Genomic DNA, 23,786 nt, shown 5'->3' on the forward strand with positions numbered 1-23,786 from the left:
ATTCCCACTGGATTTCTGGCAAGATACATGCAGTGAAAGTACCAGTGTGGAAATTCTGTGGCCATGTTAGTGTGGCACTGAGCCAGCACTAAAATTTCTCAACAGGCAGGACATAATGTGCTAACTCATCTCGATAGCTTCCAGCCCCTCCAAGTGCCCATTGACTCCCAAACATACAGGCATAGCCTTCAAATCCTCTATTTTTTTGGCTCTTTTGGATATTTTTTTGTGTGTGTGTGTGTGCCAAAGCTTGATGGCAGGTCATATCTGGATTGCACCCAGTGCTAATGTCAGTTGCTTATACAATATTCCAGCTGCTCTGTTGGGAAAACAAAGCATGTGAAACTAATAAAGGCAACCAAAAACCATGATTATATCAGTCCTCAGAATCCTGCTACTTGCTGGGAATAAAGTCTAAGTAAATATCGATTTTCAGATAGTCAAATACTATTTAACAACCTATTATTATGCAAATAAGCTATGAATTTTTTAATTCTCCTAAGACAAAGCGATCATTCCATGGCCAAACAGATTAGTCGTTTCCATCTGTGCAATTATGAATCATAAAATATATATTTTATGCCATTTACTGGAAAGAAAATAAATATTTTAATCAGCTAAGGGATGCAATAGTTGGCATCCAGACCTCTGCTCAGCCAGCATCACCTATTCAGTGCAGAAAAGTTGACACTGAAATCCACTGACTTGAAAGTGTTTTGCTTTGTCTGGACTTGAGGAGTTAAGAGCACCTCTTGTGAAAGTAAAATTTAACTGTCAACCGGGAAATTAGATTATCTCTTCAGAGAGAAGCACCATCACAAGCACATGAAAGCATCTGCCAACTCATACATCTTTACTTCTGTTTGCTTTTGCAGACAAGAACTCATCCTTTTTTCTATTTCTGCTGGTACGAACATTGCCAGGGGCTTAAAAAGCCAAACCGCTGCCACACTTTGTACCCAACATTTACCCAATTACCACAACAATTTCCTGGACCAAGCCCTTAATTTGTGTTTCCTTCTGGGAAACAACTGGCAAAACGTGATTTGTTTGTTTTTCTGTGAGTCTCTAGATCACACATGTTGTTTTAAACCTTGTATGTGTGTGTGCTGTGTTTTTTTAACCATGTGGATCTCCTTTTATCTCTGCCCAACCTCTGGCCCCTCTGTGATGCTCCACACCAGCAGGATGTTGTGCAACCAGCAGCACAAGCTCCTGCTGCTGCCTCTGCCTGTATTCCTACTCATTTGATGGCTTCTGGCAATTGTAGCTGCTGGTGACCCACACTGGCACAGCAGAGACAGCAGCTGTGCCAAGTGTGGCAGCCAGCAGGTTTCAGTGATGCCAGGGGAATGGATTACAGGAAATGTTTATTTGAATGGGAGATGCAGTTTCTACTTTAAGTATGAAAAATATCAGAGTTTTCTGGGGCTGTTTGGCACGTGCTTTTTACAAGCTGCTGGTAACAGAATAGTAACATACTCAAGCAAGGTTATATTCTTTAAGGAATTTAAAAAGGGCCAAGGCAACAGCAATTTTTTTAAAAATGAGGATTTCACATGATGATGAATAGTTGTTGTGATAATTTGGGATGGCTAACCATGTATACAGATGCACTGTGATGGGTCTGACCTTTTCTGCTGTAAAAAAGACAAATCTTTTTTCTTGTGTGTCTGTGCACCAGTCAGAATAGAGAGTGCCTGGGTTCCTTCTGGTGCAGAAGTGCAGCCACATGATTTATGTAACTCATCTCCTCAGAAGGTAAGATTGGTGACAATCAAGAGCAGTGCATTAACTTTCCAAGCAGGACATTTGTAGAAAATTATTTGGGGAAATTATTTTTTTTAACCTCTGATTCACTACTTACAAATATCAGCAAGAAAGATGGAATCAACATCTGCCATCAACAAGCTTTAAAGCAGCAGATTTTACAGCACCCCCCTGCATTTGCAATGGTTCGGATGCAACTCTGAGACCATGATCCTGAAAATGTGAAAATAAGAGTGAAGGGCTCCTTTACTGCCTGGGAGAAGGTGAAGGAGAGATGCCCTGGGATCACAGAACAAAGTTGAGCATGTGTCTAAGTGTTTAACATGTGGGGCCTAAGGAACATCACACTGGGAGTCATTTATTGCTATTCTCAGCACAGGCAGTACAAGATGAGAGGGGAAAAGAGAACAACACTGGACACTTCAGTGAGTGCCTTGTCAGGCACACGGTGCTCTACAAGAGACAGACTTACACAGATAAACCTAAACCTACATGAAGTAACTTTAGCAGCTATTCAGTCTTGGATGAAGGAAATAGCACAGGGTTTTTTGCTCTGGTGAGGTGGTCATGATGAAGAAATACACCTGCAGCAGGAAGTGTGCATTTATATAAAAAAGCTAACCTCAGACAGATGTTTTCTGAAAGACTGCAGGAAACCAGGAGACAACTAAATACATTCTTCCCTCTTTATTGAAGCCCTGCTGAATGTTTCACTTGGCTTTCTGATGATCTGCTGATGATCTGTGAACATTTGGCACCAGAAATACCTTTATGTATGTCCGACAGTGCTGCAGGGAAACACCTGTGCACACTTTCCCAGGCTGGGGGTGCCTGTCTGGGGATCCTTCTGGAAATGCCGGGCAGTGCAGAGGGGTCTGGCCACCACTGGAGCATCTGGAGTGGAAGAGGCTGCCAGGGTGACAGATGGGGACAGCAGGTGCAAGGGGGCATCTTTTCCTTCTCTGGCAGGACAGGGGTGAGCTGGGGCCCTGCCAGAGGCCAGGGGCAGCAGTTTACCATCACAGAATAGACCACAGTGAGTCACAGTCCAACCTCCCTAGTGGACATGGCACAAGATTGTGTCCAGATGGTTCTGGAATATCTCCAGTAAGGGAGAGACCACAGCCTTTCTGGACAATCTGTCCAGTGCCTGGTCAATGTTCAGGTGGAATTTCCTGGGCATAAGTTCCTGCTCATTCTTCTTGTCCTGTTGCTCACTATCAACAGAGCCTGGAGCCATCTTCTTGGCACGTTTCTTTAGATATTTATACACATTAATGAAGTCCCCTTTCAGTTGTCTCCTCTCGAGGCTGGAAAGCCCCAGCTCCCACAGCCTTTCCTGGTCAGAGAGCTGCTCCAGTCCCTTCCCCTTCGCAGCCTCCGCTAGACCCGCCACAGGAGCTCCACATCTCTCTTGTGCCCAGACCTGGACACAGCACCCCTGAGGAGCCTCAGCTGGTCTAAGCAGAGGAGCAGAACCACCTCCCTGACCTGCCGGCACTGCCCTTCCCAAAGCCAAGTGTTCCCTCCGCAGGCTCCTCCTCCGCGGCGGGGAGGGGCCGAGGCCGCCGGGTCCCGCCGCGCAGCTCGGGCGGCGGGCGGCGATCCGGCCCGGCCGCTCGGCTCGGCTCGGCTCGCTGGCAGGGAGAGGAGAAGGAAGAAGGAGGCAGCAGCGGCGCCGGGAGCAGCAGCGGCGGCGGGGGCAGCAGCCCAGGGTAGGCTGTGCGGGCGGGGGCCGCGCACCTGCCGAGCCGCGCCGGGGGCGGAGCGGGGGCGGCTCCTGGGCCGCGGGGCCGCTGGGAGCGGGGCCGGGCCGGGCCGGGCCGGGGAGCGGCGGCAGCGGGGTCGGGTGTTCGGCACCCTGCCGGTCACCGCCGCCTTTTGTCTCCTCCCTTTTATTTTCCCACGGGCGGGCGCTGCCCGGAGCCCCCCATCCTGCTGGACAGGGAGGCTCGCTTGGGAGGCGCTCCGCGGTTTCGGAGGTGGCACCGCAGGTTGGCGGCCCGGGGCTGCCGGTGGGACCCCAGACAGAACCCGGCCCTGCCCTGCCTTTGGGTCCCGGGGGAAGGCGGTGCCTGCCTGGCTCGGCTCCCGCTGCCCTTGACCTTTGGGATGGCCGGAGCAGCTCTGGTCGGTCCTGCGGGTCCCCGGGCACAGCTCACAGGAGCTGTGCCCCTCTGTGGATAAACCACGGTGAACCCTTTTCCCCCTGTGTATTAAATAGAAGGAACACGGCTATTTAAGGCGCCGGAGTGACGGATTTGGCAGGTTCTGGCTCAGGTGCAGAGCTGCCGGGCATTAAGCACAGTATGCATTAGATCCGCGTGTGTGCGAAGGCGTTTGGAGCCCTTAAGGACGCCCAGGGGAGGGTTTGGGTACCCGGTGTCGGCAGACACAGAACTCATCTCAGCCCCGGGGAGGGTTTGGGTACCCGGTGTCGGCAGACACAGAACTCATCTCAGCCCCGGGGAGGGTTTGGTTACCCGGTGTCGGCAGACACGGAACTCATCTCAGCCCCGGGGAGGGTTTGGGTACCCGGTGTCGGCAGACACAGAACTCATCTCAGCCCCGGGGAGGGTTTGGGTACCCGGTGTCGGCAGACACAGAACTCATCTGAGCCCCGGGGGAGCTGCGCTGGGGCCGGACAGGACCTTCCCTCTGCCTCTCCAGCACAGCTGAGCCAGGGTTTGCTGTGTTTGCAGGGGGAAAAAGCCTCTGACCGGGGATTGTTTTCCTGAAATAGGGAGGAAGGTATGCTTCAGCCACTGCAGCGAAGGAGCAATACCAAGTTGGAAAGGTAAATACGGTTTCAAAGTAAGTACGGGGATGTTGCTTTGTACATTGCAAGGAGGAAGTGAAGGGTTGGTTTCACAACCGGCAAAAATAGCTGCTGAAAATGAAAGAGCATAAAACAAGTTTGAGTGATTGAATGGGACATTGTCCCTTGGGCTTCGTAAGTGAAACTGAAATATAAAAAACTATATTGGTAAACTACTGGTTATGTGTTGTAGCCTATTAGTGTAATTTCTGAAGTATAACTTGGATTTTGAAATCTGGTTTAATCTACAATATAAAGGTGATCTTTAAAACCTGTTATCACAAGTTTTATTGCCACAAATTTCTTTGCTTATGTGTGATGCCTTGAGAGGATACATAGAACAGGAGGCTAGATAGTGTTAAAGGAATAAAGGAGGTATTTATTAAAAAGGCCTTCAAAGTAAACACTTTGGGCAGTACAAGATCCTGGCTGGGGCTACACCCAGGATGGACAACACGTTCTTGGGCTGGGAAAGAATTGTTTTGTCTGACTAAGCTGTGAAGAGAACCTGCTGACACTTTATATGAAGTTCAGAGTTACATACCAATGCAGTCCAGAATCTGGAAAATATGAAAGCTAAAACTTAAGGCATCATTCGAAGGATATTTTTTATGTTTATTTAAATGCACGTGAATGTCAGAGGAACTTAAGAGATACGTGGAGACAGAAACAAGTTGTTGACAAGTAAATGAGAACTCAGGTGTTTCTGTCTGAAAATGAAATCATCCCCTATCAAACAGAGTTAGGCTGCAGTTCTCTCTGTGCTGCTGGTAGTGCAGTTGTCTTTGCTGGGAAATGATTTGGATCCTTGTGATGGGATTTATCCTAAGGATACACTGCTGGGAGCTGGTGTGAGTATGATTTGTGCAGCAGGTGCACAGATGAGCAACCTGGCGTGACCACTGAGCACTGAAACCTTTTGTAAGATGTCTGAAGTCTTTTCCTGCTTGTAATAGAGCTGTTAAATAGTAACCTGCTAAACAATTGCTTTGCTATAATGATAATTGCCCTGTCCTATTATATTTTAAGAGACCCATTAAAGGAAGTGTTTGACCTCAGGTGTTTGCTGGCTTCTCAGGCTTTTTTCCCCACTAGGTATTTTTTGTCACCTCATTTGTTGTGATTGGAGAAATAATTTTGGTCGTTTGGTGAGAGGACTGTGAGAGAGGAGAAGTGGAGTTTGGGATCACCCTGAAATGAATCTGTTACTGCTGGAGGAAAAATTCACTCCTGCTGTGAGCTACTTGTGCCAACCTCTTTTTCTTCTTACCTTTTTTCTCCCACCTGGAGCTATCTGCAGCTCATTTCAGCCAAACACAGATTACTGAGGAGAAATAGTTGTTTTGAAATTGAAATTTTGAAATCTGGCCTAACTAGCCAGCTGTGGCTGTAAGGGGCAATCCCAGTTTTTAGTCCTTTTCTTTATGCTCCTGCTGCCCTGGATTCATCCTACATGGCAGTTTTGTGGCCACGGAATTAGTTAATATTCTCTATTGGATCAGCTATATTTCAGAGCAGGATTTCTGATGGATCAGGCACCTGAACCATGGCTGTGGAGCTACAAGGTCTGACACAAGGGAGGCAGGGATCTTTTTCTGGAGTTGAGAAAGGAGAGGAGGAGGTAGGGTTGCACTTTCTCTAACCTCTGCAACCTCTGAGAGGAGATAGGAAACTTGCGTTGGGCGGGAGTGATTATGGGGTTTGATTAATTGCACAATCTGATTCAGGGCCAGGGAGGGGGTGGAACATGTCAAACGAGATTAGCAAGTCAATTCACTTTTAGGGTAGGGAGGTGTCAAGCTGAACCAGGACACTGTAGGAAAAATAGAAGTATGACAAAAATGTGTTAGCATAAAGGCACAGAGCCTTGATGTTTTGGTGGGATACTCAGTTACATAAAGAGGGGGTAGTGTTCCTCTATTCCTGGGGAGAAAGCCTGTGAAGGTTATGAAACTTTCAAGTTTTGCCAGCTTGGACACAGCAGATCCTGTTTGTTGTCACCTGGCTGAGGACGAGCAGCTTTGATTTCTGTAGTAGAGGCAGTGAAGACGAGAGGGGAGAGTCTCAACCTTTGCCTGCCCTGTGGCAGTCCCTAAAATTCTCAGGTGAACACCAGCTGTGGGTGCTTTCTTGCTTTGGCTCACTTTCTGTTGTTTACCAGGATAGCTCATCCTGAATCCTGCCAGCTTCCCATCAGGAGTGTGGCAGTGGCTTGTGCTGACATTAAAGGTTGTGGGGTCCTTGCAGACCCTGGAGTGTCCCCAGGCATCCTGCTGGCATGGCTGGGTTTGGGCACGTGGGTTGCAGTCACACCTTTTGCCTACAGCTGCTTTTGCCACCTGACTCGGCAGCTGCCAGGTAACAGTGCAGCCAGTTCCTGTTGCAGTGCCTGGAATAAAGTGTGGGGGTTTTATTGACAAGGGGTTTCAGCCCATGTAGGAACAAACAGGAGGAATTTGGTGAAAGTTTCAACCAAACCACCACTGTCTCGCTCTGCCCTGTATACTGAGGACACATGTGATCCTGCCTTCTTCCTTGTGCTGGTGTAGCGAGCTCAAGTGGGGAAAAAACTTGCTTTTTCCTTTTCCAAGGCTTTCTGACTATGTGAAGCTTTGTGCTGATACTGGGACAGGGAAATGGGGTGGAAGAGGGAGTGCTGGTCAAGCCTTGCCAGCAACATTGTTTAGCAGCACCCACTCTCAAGCTGGAGGAGTCTCTCATTCCAGGCTGGAAACACTACAACCATTTTTGAGCAAATTGCAAGCTCATGAATGCTTCTGATATGCTCAAACAGATCTTTGTGAGCTGGGGAGTTGCCTATTTGTAGTCATTCTGGGACAAAAGCGGAGTGTTTTGACGTAAGCTGGCTTTGGATCAAGTTCTGAGTGCGGCTTTCCTTTGTGTCTCCACTGCTTTGTACCGTGCTGAGCTCTCAAAATAAATTATAAATTATAAAAATCTGAGAAGGCTGCAATTTATATAGGCTTAAAATTCTCCACTGCATTTCTGATGTGAAGTTTAATGATGTTAGTTACTTGCCTCTGAAATGGATAATTGCTGATTCAAATGTTATGATGAGAAAATATCCAATAACTTGACCAGATTATTTACTTACCAGTTTCTCTTATTTGAAGAACAGCAGTAAACAGAGTGGAGAATTTGCCACGTTGTGACTGAAGGTAGAAGGAAAAAAAAAAAACAAACCTGCAAGGAGATCAGCCCAGCAGCAGATATTCCACACTTGTGGAATCCAGAGGCTTTGGGGGATCTTTGTCACACTTCCAGAAGAACAAAGAACGCTGTCACACATCCGTAATTGTGTCACCTGAAATCTGGTAGCAGCTGTAGTGTAGATGGCTCAGCTTCCTCCTGGGATTCGTTTCATCACTTCATTCTCACGAGATCAGTGGTAAGTCTTGAAGTGCTGGTGTGATCCTTGCTGTGAGCAGTGTGAGTTTGTATCTGTTGCCTTGCTCAGAATTTTTGCTTTTTCATTGCTTAATACATAAAGGAAGAACGTATAGTCAGTTGTATAATTAATAAATATTGCTGGCATTTAAAAAGTGAGATACTTTGCTGGGAAACCCAGACAAACCCTTACTAGCCAAATCTGCTAGAGAATAAAGCCTTTTGTCCTTTTCTGTGCAAGGTATGTATTTGAAAGACTAAATTGCATTTTCAAGATCCTAGGTGGGAGCAATGCTCAAGATTAACTTTCTTTTCTTAGCCAGAAGTGTATTTTCTCCCCAGTAATTTGATGTATGATACAGACTTGTACAATTACAGTTGTAGTTCTTGCTACTGCAGTATTAAAAAAAAGAAAACAAAAACCAACAAAGCCTCCCAGCAAAACCAAACAAAAATTGAATCCTCCTTCCTTTAGGAAAACTAATCCTGGAAGTTTTATGGCATCAGTTCATGTGGTTCCTGAGATAGAATACTGAGTCAATTGTTTGTGAATAACAAAAAAATAACAAATTGAAGGCCAAGCACTTTTCATCTGAGCCATTTTATGATATTTCCAGTAGCTGAGCAGCAGGAACAAAATAATTTCAGTTTTGTCCCTTGTGAGGATGTTTTCAGCCATGAGGGTGAATAAATCTGCTTGTGGGATGACTCTTTTTTCCTGTGAATATGCCAGAATTATAAAAGAAAACCCTGGTTATGTAAAAGTTGATAAGGCAAAAAATTACTGAAAAGGGTTAATTAAAAGTCAAGGACTGTAGTAGGCAGTGTGACATCAGATATTTGTATATTCATACGTACTTATACTTACAGATGTTAATTTTAGGATCAAGGCAGTAGACACACTTTGGGTGCTTTTAAAAGCAGAAATGCACAAAATGTTATCCTTAAACAACTGAAACTACAGATGAGGAATAGAGTAGATCAAATTGTTGTCTTTGTTTAATACTTGCAGTGACAGTGAAATTAAGATGCTCTTTTAATTCAGCTGAACTGTAGAGCAAGACCCAAGGATCCCAGTGAGGCACAAAGGAGAATTCCTTCCCAATCCCAAAGCTGCTCAATTCTCTTCATGTGCTCCAGTGTCAGTCCCATTGTCCATCTCTGGAAATGTCTGATTTCCATTGTTAGAGAAAGGCAGAAGTAATGTAGAATCCTCAAAGCAGTAAGAAAAGAAGGAATTACCCAAACTGACAATTAAGAGAGCCATCACTTACGTCCTAGCATTGCCACAAAACCCAACGAGACAGGGAGGAGTGGAATCACCTATCAGTGTGTTGAGCTGATATTTAATAATTTTGAGCAGATATTTAATAGCCCCCAAAGGAGGGTTGCACACCAGGCAAGTCAGCTCTGTGGGCTCAGGGCACTGCCACGTTCTCCTGCCTGTTCCCATTGGCCACCAGGCTCCCTCCCAAGGCCACATCAGAGCAGATGGGAAGCAGCAGAACTGGGAGGGTGGTTCTTCAGGATGCTGGAGAACACATAAAAAAAGTCTTCTACTATTCCAGTATTATCAATGACTTGTGTAATGGTTTTGTGTAGCTTGGTGCTAAAAGAAAACCTAAATAAAACTATTTGCAATTTTATTTTTTTATTTTTTTTTTTTTTTCTATCATAGGTATAGAGCTTTTATTTTCTCTCTCACTTTCCTGCTGTATGCCAGCTTCCATCTATCAAGGAAACCTATCAGTATAGTGAAGGTAAGAGAGGTGGTGTCCTTGTTTAAACATCCTCCTGCTCCTGCCAGACACGGACGTCGCTGTCTTTCTCAGTATTTCCTGTTGTGAAAGTCAGGGTTAAACTTTAACTTGAAATGCCTTCAAGATGAAAGACTGGTGAAGCTGGCACACAGTGATATTTGCTTGATAAACTTTAGTAGAGACCACACCTAGAATATTGCATCTAAGTCTGGCTTTTGGGCTGGAAACAGCTGTGCCTGCACTTAATTAATGTGAATTTATCTAATTAGAGATATTTGAGAGGTTTACATTCTTATGGTTGAGAAAAGTTGCTCATAAGTGATGAGTTGAGCATTCCACTGGCATTTACAAGAGTGTTCCCAGTACTGTTGAGCATCGTAGTCATCACTGTCTGTATCCTTGTGACTGTTCCCACTGAAGGTGATGACACATGTTCTCTAATTCTGATAGAATTAGCAACTATTGTTACTTCAATCTTCTGTTTTTATAACTTGCCAGACACAAACCAAATCCCCCAATGCTGCATTGTATAAAACTGATGAGTAACAGTGGGCAAAGTACTTGATGTTACTGCAGAATTTCCAGCATTTTCACTGTCAGAAACACCAGTTCACTGTTGGATGTTTTTTTTCTAACCGTGTCATTACTCTTTCATGTGATGGTGGCCTCACCCAGCAAAATACCAAACAATTAATAAGGGCCAGCAGTTTTACTGATTTGGGTAGGTTTGACACAGGTGTAACCTAGAAATAATCTAGAATTGTTAAATTTCTTGCTGTAGGAGAGTTATCAGTCCCCAATTTGCAAGTGAATTTTCCATTTTCAAATGTCCTTTCTGTTTCAGGGAGAGCTGCATAAGCAGTGTGCAAGTCAAGTTGAACTTGATTCCTACAAAGAATATGCTGCCCAAATCCAGCATGTCAGAAAGCCACTCAATGCCTCTCAGTGTGGATGGGAGCCATTTGGTAAGGCTTGGTTTTGGTTTTTTTTCGGGTTTGGATTTTTCTTTCATAATAATGAGCTGATATTCATAATTAAATTATTTGCTTCTAGCTATTTCTTCACATGTGAGAGATGTGCATGGAAGGGGTGTTTTGTTTTCCATGTCCTCACTGATTCCTTCACAGAAAGTGAATTGTGACTTACCTGATGATTTTTTTACTACTTAAAGTCACTTAAACAAGTGATACTATTTTACTTGCCATAACTAAGAGATGGTTTTAGTGGATCGGTTTTCAGTCAAAAAATGGAGTTTGTCTTTATCATGTCTCTTTAGGAAAAAGGGGTGAAGAATAAAATCAATCATTATAATTTTCTGCTTGTTTAATTCAGGCAATCTTTTAAGTGAAATTACTTTGTGCTTATCTAAATTGGAACTTTGCAGAGTCCTTATCTGCCTGAAGGAATATTTTTCTCTCCATTTTAATGAAGAAAAAGGGGAGACTTTATTGCAGGAGAGACTTGACAAATCACTGGGTAGTTTATGAACATGCCCTTTCACTTGAGTAGAAAAAAAATATTTGCCTGCTGAACAATTAAATTTTAATTTAATCGTATTTCACTTTAAATGAGACTTTGAATAATTCCTTGACAATTTTATTGCCACCAGAAGCATCAGTGAAATAGATTTAGTCCATTCTGTCAATGTGCCAGTCCACCCCAGTCTGTGTAGCCATACATTCTAATTAGTCTTTAATTAGCAATTAAAAAAAAGTCCTGCTCTCTTCAAAGATAATTAAAGATCTGAGCTCTGGGGTTTCTGTGGACAAAATCCAATGTATTAACTCATGTTGCAGGGTCTCCTGAAAAAATACAGTCCCCCAGGTGGGATGCACTTAAACCTGGGGAGTGTTTCTTGTCCCTTGACCAAAGGGGGATTGAGTTTGTTTGTCTGAAATATTGATTGACTTTTTTAATGGAGACTTTCAGCCCAAATGTCCTCCTTTTTCCATGGACATTATTGCCAAGCTGCCCCTCTGGAATGGTGCTCTAGACTTGTTCTTTCAGCTGTTTTTCTGGCAAAGCTGGGAGTGACACTGAAGGAAGGAATTTGTTAATATCTGTGACTTCATGCTCAAAGCCAATAGCAATTGTGGCAATTTATTGCAAATAAATACAAAAACTGTCTAGCTGAGCTCAGGTCCCTTGGGGGTTGACTTGGTGTTTCCACCAGGATGGAGCCCCTTTGCTCCCTCCATCCTGTCTGCAGTTCCCATTTAGGTGTGATTGTGGTTGTTTACTCCACAGGGCAGAACTGTGGGGGTTTTATAAGCAGAACTTCTCTGTGCTTTGTGAATATTTGGAAAAAGAAATTCAAAAGGCTTTACCCATTAAAAAAAAAACCAAAAAACATTAAGCTGATTGTTTAAAAGCCTCTATGATGATGAATTTATGTTTTTTCAGCCATTTTGACTGTAAAGACCTCATGCTTTTGCAGCTCATCTTACCACTTTTAATCAAGTCTGTTAAATTGGATTTTGGATTTTCTTTTGCCTAAGGCCTTGTAAGAAAAGGGCACCTTGCTAATAACTGATGTTTCTTCTCTTCCAAAGTGTTGTTTTAAGTAAGGTAGAGTTTAGGATGAGCCTGTCAGTATTTTCCTAATATGTTAGAGGCAGAAGGGTGGTTTTTTTTGTTAAATAAAACATTGGCAAAATGTTTGTTGAAGTCTAAATGTGCCTACTGAAAGTTGAATGTCAGTGCACATTCACTGACATTTTTCTTGTTATATGTAAAAATGATTGTGAAGTAATTAGTACATTTAAAGTGGTAATTTGTTTTGAAAATTATTCTTAGATAAGAGCAACTACAAACAGCTACTGGGAGCACTGGATTACTCATTTTTGTGTGCTTATGCAGTTGGAATGTATTTAAGGTAAAACCCCACTCTCTTTACTGTTTATTTATGAGGCTGTGTGACTTCTGTGATATTGAGCTTTCCTACTGCAGAGTTTCTGATGGAGAGTGAGAAATTGATTGCTGAGAGGAAAAAAACCAACATGATTCTGAGCCCCACATAAAAAGCTTTTTACCTGCACCAATCTTGACTGCCTTGTGCAGGAATATTTTCCGGATTGAAGTCTAGCCTGTCTTTTTTTCATCTAGAATGTAAATCAAATCAGTCTCCAAATTGCACTGATTGGGTTAAAATTGTTTGCTTTCTTTAGTCAAAGAATGGGATCAGACACCTCCTAAAAATAAAACCAAACCCATCTAAAAGTGGGCAGTCTTAGCTGCTGCTTGGAGATGCTTCTTTTTATTGACTGAAGCCAGAATTGTTAGCAAGGGAGACAAGTGTCACTTCAAATGGCTGGAGACACATAATTTGGAAAATGACTGTGTAAGTAAATGACTTCACATGTGCTCCAGATGTGTATCTCCCTGAAAGATGGTTGTGCAGATGTCAGAACGTAGCAATTAATGAACTTGAAATGTTTTGTTGGTTTTTATTTTTCCCCTGTCAAGGGCTAAAAATTGTTCTTTTGCTGCTATGAAGGCAACCAGCAGTTACCAATAGAGTTCCTCCTCAACCAGAATTAAACAACACAAAATATTCTTCATTTGTGAAGGCTTTTGGGGTGTGATCTCATTTTTAATTATGGCTTTTCTCTTTCTTCCCTGCCCTGTTCCAAGCGGCCTCATCGGAGAGCGGCTGCCCATCCGGTACTATCTGACAGGGGGGATGCTCGCCAGTGGACTCTTCACTGCAATGTTTGGATTGGGTTATTTCTATAATGTGCATAATCTGTGGTTTTACATAATGGCCCAGGTAGGCACAGTGTTAATTTAGATACTCAGGGTTCCTCTCATGGTGCTGTTTGGGGTAATACTGGGGGTTTTTCACTTGCACACAGTGATGAGAGGTTGGGTGGGAGGGTGTAAATGATGTCATCTTGTTGATGACAGGCAGAAGTGATAGAGTGGATACCCTCAGGCTTTATTTTTGAAAAATGGTGTTGTTTTTTTTTTACTGGAAGAAATCTTTGAAAGCAAATTAATGTGTTTCACTCTGTGTCAAATCAGCAGTCAGATCCTTGCAAGCTTAAATGCAGGTGAGTTTTAAAACAAGAGTGTTTACTTCTGTCAGTCTGCCAAGACCTGAGTGACACATCCTGGCTTTCTCTGCAGGAAAATTCCATTTACACTGCTAATGATGAGCAGTCTCCCACACTGGTGTGGCTGGGAACAGGCAGCTTATGTAACGAGATTCACTGTGGGAGATTTTTCAGAGCTCAGATCAGGTGTCAAAATAATTTTTACCATTGGCCTGAAATGGAATTTAGGTCAGGACCAGGGCAGGGTTGTGAGTGGGGCCATTTTGGACAGGTCTGCACCTTGCACTGCTGCTTTCTGTGTTGTTGCAGTATCACTCACCTCTGGCATGTGTGCATGGCAGTGAGCAGGGTGGCATGCAGAGACACTAACCTGGGGCCAGCACTTCTGTCACCTTGTCACCAATGAATCTGTCACTGCCCCAGCCCTCTGGGATCAGGTGTTTTCCAGGTCTGGAAATGCCTCCTTTAGGGCTGAGCTGACTGTCTCTCCCCTGTGGGATGTGGTCATTGAGCCCTGTAGCTCCAAGGGTGATGTCACACCACCATCCCTGTTGTTTTTTGTTGGGTAGAGTGAGGTTGTTTTTTGTTGCATGTTCAAATGCTCTTTGTACACGTGAGTGTTGTGATATTTGTGTTGTGGTGCAATTGTAGACAGGGAGCTTTTGAGGAGTTGAGATGAGTTAAAGTTCTGTGCAATGTGGAGGCTGAAATAGTTCTTACTTCACCCTGAATATATTAAATTACATTCCTCCTCTCAGTTTATTTACAGATGTCTGCTAAGCATTTTAAAGTTATCCAGTCTCCCCTAAAGTTATCTTTTTTTCTGCTTTATTTGATTGCAAACATACTTTGCCATATGCTCAAGTTGAGATAAGTGTTATGCTGCTGCTGCTTGAGTGTGGGGAATTCACTTCTCAGTTCAGCTCAGAGCAGTGTGATTTTTGATAAACACATGACTGAATTACAGTATTCTGTGATTTAAATCATAAACTAATTATAGAGATTTAAGTAGAGGGAAGAATCTGAGAAACTTTAACTTGTTTGTTCTTAAGGGGGAAAAAAATGCTTTCAAAACCCCTCACTAAATTTCTAAATTCAAAAGCATTTGTGTAGACTTCTTTTCCCAATGCAGCACTCACTAGGAATTTGTGTAGGAACCTGTTTTATGACAGGAAATGTTCATTTATTATTTTTTTGCCTACTTTCAGATAGCTAATGGGTTGGTGCAAACCACTGGCTGGCCAAGTGTCGTTACATGCATTGGCAACTGGTTTGGAAAAGGAAGGTAAATGATACATAATCCAGAGGTTTGGAAATACAGATCAATACATGCTGTGATATTATCTGTTTCAATATATTTCTTAGGCTTCTGTGGGTTTGGTTTGTTTTGGTTTTTTGAGCTGAAACTAAGCAGTTAGAATTTTGAAAGGAGCTTCCTTTATGGTGCTTATTTTACATATGGGTTTGAAACTGTCTCCCTCCTGTCAAAACAGCGTTCTGTGGTATCTTTTTCAAATGAATTATTTCAGAATTGTGTTAGAATAATTCTTGCAAATATAAACAGTCTAAAACTGCTCTTAGTAAAGGCTGTTATTATGCCATTTTAATGTGAAATTTCCTGTGTTTTCATTTGTGTTTCAAAACAGTTGTCAGGGCGTAACTGCAAAAAATGCCTTTGTGTAATGTCTTTTTTATAAACTTGAAAATTTAATTTAGAAGACAAAATACACATGGCATCTGGTTTAACCTTTCTTTTATCACCTTCTTTAGATCATCTGCATGGGTCTATCTTAACCCTGTGGAGATCACTCATGATGTTTGTGTTGTCACACCATACAGTAATTTTCTATGCATTTTGCAAGAGCTGCTTGCTAAACCCACTGGCTCTGATAATGGTTGATGCATGTAGCATATAATGATGCTACTGTGGGACCATCCTTTGTATTTGTAAAGCATTATTGTTAATCAGTTCCAGAGAAGAATGTCCTGAAATTCAGTATTTGATTTTTATATAAACCACGGAATAGTTAAAAATATGTACCCTCAAACTAATTTTCCATTAGGAAATGCAGAGAATGGTAACTGTCATATAATATTGAATGAGACTGAGGAGTCTGTGCAAAATAAATACATTTATTCAGGCTTTGCTTTGTGCAAAAGCAACATCCTTTACTTATAGGATGCTACACATTGGGCTGGTGAGTAGGGCTCTGGTTTAAATGTCAGTGACCTGGTCCTTGTTTTCATTCTGCTATAATTCCATGAAGCATGAACAGATCTCTTAGATCTTGTCTTCAGGCTGTGGAAAAGATTTGGGTTTGTTCAAGTTAGGCTGCTCCAGGTAAAATCCTGCTGAGGGCAAGGCAGGTTTCCCATGACTTAAAAGGGAAAAAAAAATTCCTGCTGTCTTGACTTCAGTGGGATTTTTTTAAGCTTTATCTTAGCTCAGATGGAGCTGATGTGTGTCTTATCCAAGCTTGTGAAGCTGTCAACTTCTACCAGAGCCCAGCAAGTCCAGAATGGGATCAGAAAATACTGAATTTGCTCCACATACCCTATATAGTTTGTTTTCTTCTGCATGACAAGTCTGACATGTCCTGCAAGCACCAGATTATCAATGTAGTGTGTTTGCAGGAAGATTTTTGTTCCTTAAAGGCATCCGACATGCTACACAACATCAACATATTTGTTTTAATCAAAGAAACTATTTAGAAATATGCAAGCCCTAGTGGTGTTTTTAAATGTCAGTAAGTGCAGGATAAATTCAGTCATGCACAGAGTGTTTACAGCAGTTTTATTAGTATTTAGGTGCTTTGAAATTGCCAGATGGAGATTGTGGCATAAATAAATGACCAGTTGAAGAACCATAAATTTCACTGACACCACAGATGTACAGCCATTTTTATATGCTTTTCTCAAGATATTAATGCTGATAATGAATGTTTGTGGGTTTGTGTGTTTTGTTGTTTTTTTTAATGCAGGAGAGGTTTGATCATGGGAGTCTGGAATTCACACACTTCAGTGGGGAATATCTTGGGATCCTTGATTGCTGCTTACTGGGTGTCCACGTGCTGGGGTCTCTCCTTTGTGGTGCCTGGGGTCATCGTGGCTGTCATGGGGGTTGTTTGTTTCCTGTTCCTCATTGAACGTGAGTGCTTCAGTGGGACACAGCCACAGAGGGTTCATACTTCTCAAGCTGTGCCTGTACTTGGAGAACTTCTTCCCAGAACACTTGATGGAGAAGAGCCTGTGTGCCTTCACAGAGCTTACCCAGTCAGAATTAGAGTCATTGAGGTTGGAAAAGCCCTCCACGGTCATCAAGTCCAACTTTGACCAGTGCCCACCTTGTCCCAGCCCAGAGCCCTGAGTGCCACCTCCAGGTGACACCTCCAGGGATGGGCACTGCAAAGCTCCCTGGGCAGCCCCTGCCAAGGCCTGAGCTCCCTTTCCATGGGCAAATTCCTGCTGCTGTCCACCCTGAGCCTCCCCTGGCCCAGCCTGAGGCCTGAGCTCTCCTCCTGTCCCTGTTCCCTGGCAGCAGAGCCCGACCCCCCCGGCTGTCCCCTCCTGCCAGGGACTTGTGCAGAGCCACAAGGGCCCCCTGAGCCTCCTTTGCTCCAGGCTGAGCCCCCTCATCTGTTCCTCATCTGGTTTGTGCCCCAGACCCCTCCCCAGCTCCCCTGACAGAGTGACACTTGAGAATTCAGCCCCCTCTCCTGTCCTTATCTCCCTGTGTTGATAAATGGTTTAAGTGGATCTTTGCAGAAGGTCCCACCTGGCTGCAGTGCACATTCAACCCACACCACCTATCCTCTGTGCCATGAGTTACAGGGGGCAGCTGATGGAGCAGGTTTTGACACTTTAAATTAGAAATTAAAGAGGAATTCCCCATCCTGTCCCTCTGAAGACTTAGAGATATGAATGCTTGTTTTACTGTAACTGTCCTGCCTCAGGTAGTGAATTTTAGCAGGTATAACTAGAATTCTGTAACTAGCTGGACTGCCGGATTAGCACTTTTTATCTGTCCTGTCAGTTTATTGTCAGTAAGTTACACTGCTTGAAAGTGTTGTAAGAGATCCTTCTTAGGCTTGTTTTCACTATCAGCTATGTGTGGTGTTTTATTTCAGATCCTAAAGATGTCAGTTGCTCCTGCACACCATCCAGTGTAAGTAAATGCATTTTCTTTTTTGATGTTTCGCCTCCTAATAGACACATTTATTAAGATGGTTCTGTGAATCAAATTGTCTGTGTGGCCCTTTGTGCCAAGCTGTTGTAACTGATCCTGTGCTTGAGGCAGTGATTCGTCTTCTGTGCTTCACTGGTAAACCAGGAGCTTATTTTCTCTCAAAGGAGATGAATCAAGAGGTGAATTAATTTGTTTGAACTGAAGTTTTGGAGCAGTTGATCTTACAGTAAACCAAGTAAAAACTGTTCATCTCCTTTTTTTTTTCTTTTTCTTGTGTTTTATTTTCTTCCATCTTCCTGAGCATCTTTGTGGGGTGTTTTATGTGCTCAGAATTAAGTATTTTAGAAAATTTTGTTTTAGAGGTTGGAAAGATTTCTTAGGAAATCCCGAGTTACTGTGTGAGGTGATTCCTTTACTGTGTCATGAAGCTGTGAACCCAAGAAGAGGAAGGCAATCCAAATGGAATTGGAGAAAAGTAAAAAGCAAGGAAAGGCAACAGAGAGAGCATTAGGAAGACTGGCTGTGTTTAGCTTCTCAAAACAAAATATCATTCCTGGCCCACTTTTATTCAAGGTTGTGCTCACAGGTTGATCTTGTTTCATGTTCCCTGAGACTCTGCTCTGTGTTTCTCTTCTGCAGCCAGAATCTGGAGCAGTTCTTGCCCCAGGCTCCAAGGAACCCTTGGGCAATCACATCTATCACATTTCCAAGTGTTTTTTTGGAATAGTAGAGGGGATTGATAGAGCAGGGATGAGGTTTCCCATGTCTGAGGACAAATCAGGGATGTCAGTGAAAGTCCCAAGAGAATCCCACATGGAAATTGTCTGTACATGTGAATTCATGTGCATTTTCTTTGCCAGTCTCACAAGTAGATTGTAAGGGTTGATTGCTCTTTTTTTACCACCTATTATTTTCAGATCAGTGTAGTTATACATGTTAAATGTTCTTGAATAGGGCCTGAAGGCAACTTTTCTAGTCTGTGTTCTCTCTTCTTTACCAGTTAATGTTTTTTTTTTTATCTTCATATGAAGCACTTCTCATAAAGCTTCTGAATGCTTTTGATGGTCTGTGGAACTCTTATTCTTAGTTTATTCCTGTGAGACAAGCTGGGCTCACACTACACTCTATTTTTCATTTATTTCTCTTTCTCTTTCACTTATTAGAAGTAACTTCGGTAAAGTGTGAGAGTATTTTAAGTGACTCTCATTGCCTGCTGTTAAGAGTCCCATTTTCCTTAGCTTTCATGTAGTTCAAAGCATCATTTTTACAGAATGTCCAGTTAAGCCTCATGGAAATAAATATTTATTTGTTTCAAATACATTTTAACTGGAAAGCATAACTAAAGCACTCTGCACAGTATGTTGCTCATATGTCTCAGTGTGGAAAATTCTGACACAGAATATCTATTTACCATGATATTTTTAACCAAAATTTAGTATTTTAGGAGCTGTTTCCCCCAGTTGCAGAAAAGGAGGGGCATTTGACTCATTCTTCACTGGTACAGCAGCAGGGTCACTGCTCCAGGCTCCCCCTCACTGTGTGAGATGCATTTGACCTTCTGTTTCCCTGGAAACCTCGCTCTGCAGAGCAAAAGGCATCACTTCTTCCTCCCCTATTCCCATTTCACAGCTGGAAATCTGAGAGGAGTTTATAACAGGGCTTCCTCACTTGCCCATGGCCCTTCTCAGACTGAGATTTGCCTTGTCCTGGGGAGCTTTATTTCATTGGAACAGCTCAAATACTTCAGTCCTGAGTGGTCTGCAAGGATTTGAAACCCTTGTGGAAGGGGCTTCTGTACAGCACAGAGAGGTGGCCTTAGAAATTAATTAAGAGTTCAAGATGTCTGGATGTAGATGTAATGGTGACAGTTTCTGACTGTAAAGAAAAGTGAGTGCTAATTGGAGGGGTGTTCGTGTAGTAAAATAGAGAAAAAATACTTTATCTGTGTTGTACAAGGGATAGAATTTAACAGCTGTAAAATTTTGCTGTCCTCTTTTTTCATTCAGTCATTCAGGTAACAACCTGAACAACTATTTGCCTTTGCAAATAGTTAGAAATCCTTTTGAGGCATTAAAAATACACACTGGCTCTCCTCATAAGGCTGTGGCAGGTAATTTTGGCCAGATATCCTGGGTAGGTGCAGGCAGTTCTGCTGGCTGGTGCTAAAAACTAAATCTCTTTGTGGAAGAATGAGGCCAGTTAAATTTAAGCACCACTAAAATAAATGCTCAGCACGAGGGAAGGACTTAAGAGTTTATATTAAGATTCAAAGATCAGGGTCCTCTCTGTGTGATGTCACTGTCTTGGATGAATTTGGTCTACTGTTTATTTGCAGCATGGTCGTGAGCCCAGTATTTCCACAGAGTTTGTAGTGGTGAGTAATCTGATTTCACTGAGTTGTCCAAAACCACAGATGGAGAGTCAGGCACAGAGCCTTGAGCGTGTGGTTCTTTCTCTTTATTCTCTGGTTTCCTGGGCTGTGCTTCATTTGCCTGAATTCATCTTGGCTCTGATTTACCCATCTGAAATTTGTTTCCAAATAAATGCTGAGGACAATAAAGTGCTTTCAAATGCTGGCATTGGAGGCTTAATCTTGACTTTCTGAAGGGCTCTACCTATGACAAATGCAAGTGAGAAGTCAGTGGGCTTTATTCAGAGTTGCTGCACTTCCTTTATGAAAGTCAAAGAGGAGATTTTAACTTTTTTTTTTTTTTTTTATCCCCTTTGGGAAATGTGATTTAGAACTGGTTTTATTGCCTCTCATCTTTTCTCCCTGTGTCTTTTTTTTCCCCATAGTTATATCATGTTCATACAAACCTGCCTTTGTACTCTAGGAACTTCCTTTGTCTTGACTTTGCATTCCCAGAAATCTCCCCTCCTGTTGCAAAGTGCTTGTGCATTTGAAAATTACCAGGCTGCAATTTTTATCTCCTGAAAAGGAGGAAGAAGCCTAAGTATTAAATGTGCAGCCTCTCAGTCTAGTCCTTTTCCCTAGACATTTTCTCCTTACCACAGTAAATCTTACTTTTTTGACATTCAAATGAAAAAGTCATTCATTTTTCCTCTGCTGAGCTGCTGATTAAAAATGTCGATGCCTTGTCTCAAGGTGATGGATTTTCTTCCCCTTGGAAGAAAACCGTGGTTCTTGTAAATCACAGTTCTTGTAAATCCTGATTCTTGTAAATCACATTCTTTACAAGACCCAGATTTTCTCTAAGATAAAACTTAAAAATCTGTTTTATCAGACCCTGAGGGCTCAAGTGTTGTTGGTTTATTTTCAGGAATGCATGTCCAAGACTGCCTGTGCCTCAGCTCTGTACTGAGCTGCAGAAATACCACGGTTTACCCTCAAAAATATTTTTTCTTCTTAGAAGGATTTGATTGATGAAGGGCAGTTTGTCTAAAAAATACTGAAATACATACTCTTGGGGTTTTTTTGGGGGAGGGGGAATAATTACCCAGTGATTGATCTTGAGCTGAATTGTTCAGTGAGGTTTTGCATTCTATTTTTATTTGTGGTGATGAGCTTGAGGAGGGGATTATTTGTGGGGTTTTTTATTGTTCTGTCTTGTTTGTTTTTTTCTATGTGGCATCCACATAGAAACACACTTCAGCACCTCATCCCTGAGGAATACACAATGCTTGTTTTGGACGGAAAAATAGGTTGTCCATACCTGACTGCAGACCTGCTTTAGAGCTGTAGATTTAATTCATCTCATAAATCTGAATGTCCCTGGTAAATCTTTTTAGTCTAAAGATCTCAGAATGGTGTTTTCCAGTGAAAGCAGTTTGGTGTGAGCTGATGCAGGAATGTACTTGTTAATAAGTAAGGATAAAAAGCAAGTCCATCTGGTGCCTAAAATGTAGCTTTTTGTCTCATTTTTTTCTTCTGGAACTTGCTGGAGGTGCTCAGGCTCCTCATCAATACTCCTGTCCACAAGAACACTGTGCATTTATGGGCTAAAAGAACATAGTGTTGTAGAATATAAGCAAAAGGGATGAACTTTTCTCTCAAAGGGATTAGGAAAGTGAAAAATCAAGGTTTTCATGAAACAAATCGACTTGTGTAGTTGCTGCTGGAATCATATGCTCAAGAGCAAAAACTTAGTTTGCAATGTCAGTAAGTTCAGTAGAGGAAAAAGCAGCTAGAGATGTTGAAAAGGGCATGACTGTGCTCTGAATTCAGCTTCTCCTGTATCAAACCAGTGTGAAATAAGCTTTCAGATCAATTTGTGAGTGCATTTTATGTCTGTTGCCATAGGTCTGTGTAAGTACTTGAAAATCTCAAAATACACAGTCGTCAAATTAAAGATGCTCCAGTTGGGGTTATGTTTATGTTACAAAGCACAAAAACTTGTTCCAGAGAGATGATAGATGCTAATGTAATCCTTAAAAAAACAAACAAAAAACAAACAAACAAAAAAAAAACAAACAGCAAAAATACAGAGTTTGTTTTCTTTTTTTTTAGAGTTCTAAAACCTTCCTGAACGGCGCCTCTCGGTGCAGAATCCAGATGCCGACCTTAAATGCTAAGGAAAATGGCAAACCTCAGGTAAAATATAAAATATTGCTGTAAAATAGCATAGAAGACTTTTTAAGGCTCACCTGAAACATTTTCTGTTTGTAAAGATTGCTCCTCTTTTTATGATGCTGAAATCTGCTTCCATCTTCAGACACAAATGTAAATTCAGATGAGGGAAGTGAGCTTTACCTGCCATAAATAATGCAAACTGAGCTCTATGAGATGGCTGTGCTTGCTCAATTGATCTCCTTTTTTTTGTGATCTTGACACAATTCCATCAGAAATAATGCACTGCAAAATACTTTAAAAACAGTCCACTTGAAATATTTTAATTATGTATATTGTGTCCTGTCCTTGCAGTCTCACTTCTCTCCCTTTTCCTTTCAAAGCTGTCTGTACTTACAAGATTATATGTGGAGATGGAGAGTTCTAAATATAAGCAATTATTCACAAAAATCTTGCTTAAAACTCTTAACCATAAAAGCTGTTTTTTCTCACTAGAAAATGAATTCTGGACTTGCCCATTTTGTGGGCAGAAAAACATTTTATCTTCTGATGGACATGAACTGAAAATTTCCATTTGAAATTTTGTGTTTGTATTCAGTACACTCAGCACATTGTATCCTGAGAGGATAACTTTTTTTTTTTTTTAACTTCTTTCAGACTTTTCCAGGAAAATAGAAACTTCCTGTTCTCTTTATCCTTTGCCCATAGAATAATAATGAGCATTCACAGGGTGGAACAATCAGTGCTAGTAAAAAAGTTTTGAAATTTTTGTTAAGGAAACGCTTCAATAAAGCTTAAACCCCCTCTGTAATGAGTTTATTATTTTTGTTTTGAGCTGCCCAACAACAGTCTCTAGCCCAGAAACCATTTGTTATTTCACAACCAGCTGGAAGGTAAGGGGGGGATGTAAGAATATCAGCAGGTGTTTTTAGGCAAGATGGAATTTACAGAAGAAATTCTTTTAAGTTTATGGAAGAAAGGGTGGTGAAGCACTGGAACAAGCGGCCTAGAGAAGCTGTGGCTGTCTCATCCCTGGAAGTGTCCAAGGCCAGGCTGGATGGGGCTTAGAGAAGCCTGGGATAGTGGAAGAGGCTTGGAATTTGATGATCTTCAAGTCCTTTCCTACTCCAGCCAATCTATGATTCTAAATCATGATGACAAAGCTAAAAAACCACGTGAATCAGTAGACAGATATTTCCCTTTTTCACTCTGCTGGTGCCTCTGCTGCCACCCTGTGAAGGATCTGCCAGGCAAAGGGTGA

The 23,786-nt window shown here is 42.3% G+C and overlaps 1 protein-coding gene across 4 annotated transcripts in view; it reads left to right on the forward strand.

Annotated features, from left to right (window-relative positions):
• Positions 1-3,309: 3,309 nt before the first annotated feature.
• Positions 3,310-23,786, forward strand: part of SLC37A1 (solute carrier family 37 member 1) — a 35,043-nt gene continuing 14,566 nt past the window's right edge. Inside the window, exons 1-11 of one of the 4 annotated variants that reach the window (XM_058831493.1) lie at positions 3,310-3,485; positions 4,473-4,567; positions 7,723-7,997; positions 9,675-9,756; positions 10,601-10,721; positions 12,553-12,631; positions 13,390-13,525; positions 15,020-15,096; positions 16,793-16,959; positions 17,939-17,976; positions 22,466-22,549. In XM_058831493.1, coding sequence (XP_058687476.1) covers positions 7,942-7,997; positions 9,675-9,756; positions 10,601-10,721; positions 12,553-12,631; positions 13,390-13,525; positions 15,020-15,096; positions 16,793-16,959; positions 17,939-17,976; positions 22,466-22,549 — 840 coding nt within the window. In that variant the 5' untranslated portion in view covers positions 3,310-3,485; positions 4,473-4,567; positions 7,723-7,941. The remainder of the gene's footprint in view (positions 3,486-4,472; positions 4,568-7,722; positions 7,998-9,674; positions 9,757-10,600; positions 10,722-12,552; positions 12,632-13,389; positions 13,526-15,019; positions 15,097-16,792; positions 16,960-17,938; positions 17,977-22,465; positions 22,550-23,786) is intronic. The other 3 variants (XM_058831485.1, XM_058831511.1, XM_058831502.1) reach the window with 3 other exon arrangements.

This window comes from Poecile atricapillus, chromosome 1, assembly GCF_030490865.1.
Source record: "Poecile atricapillus isolate bPoeAtr1 chromosome 1, bPoeAtr1.hap1, whole genome shotgun sequence".
NCBI classification, from domain to species: domain Eukaryota; kingdom Metazoa; phylum Chordata; class Aves; order Passeriformes; family Paridae; genus Poecile; species Poecile atricapillus.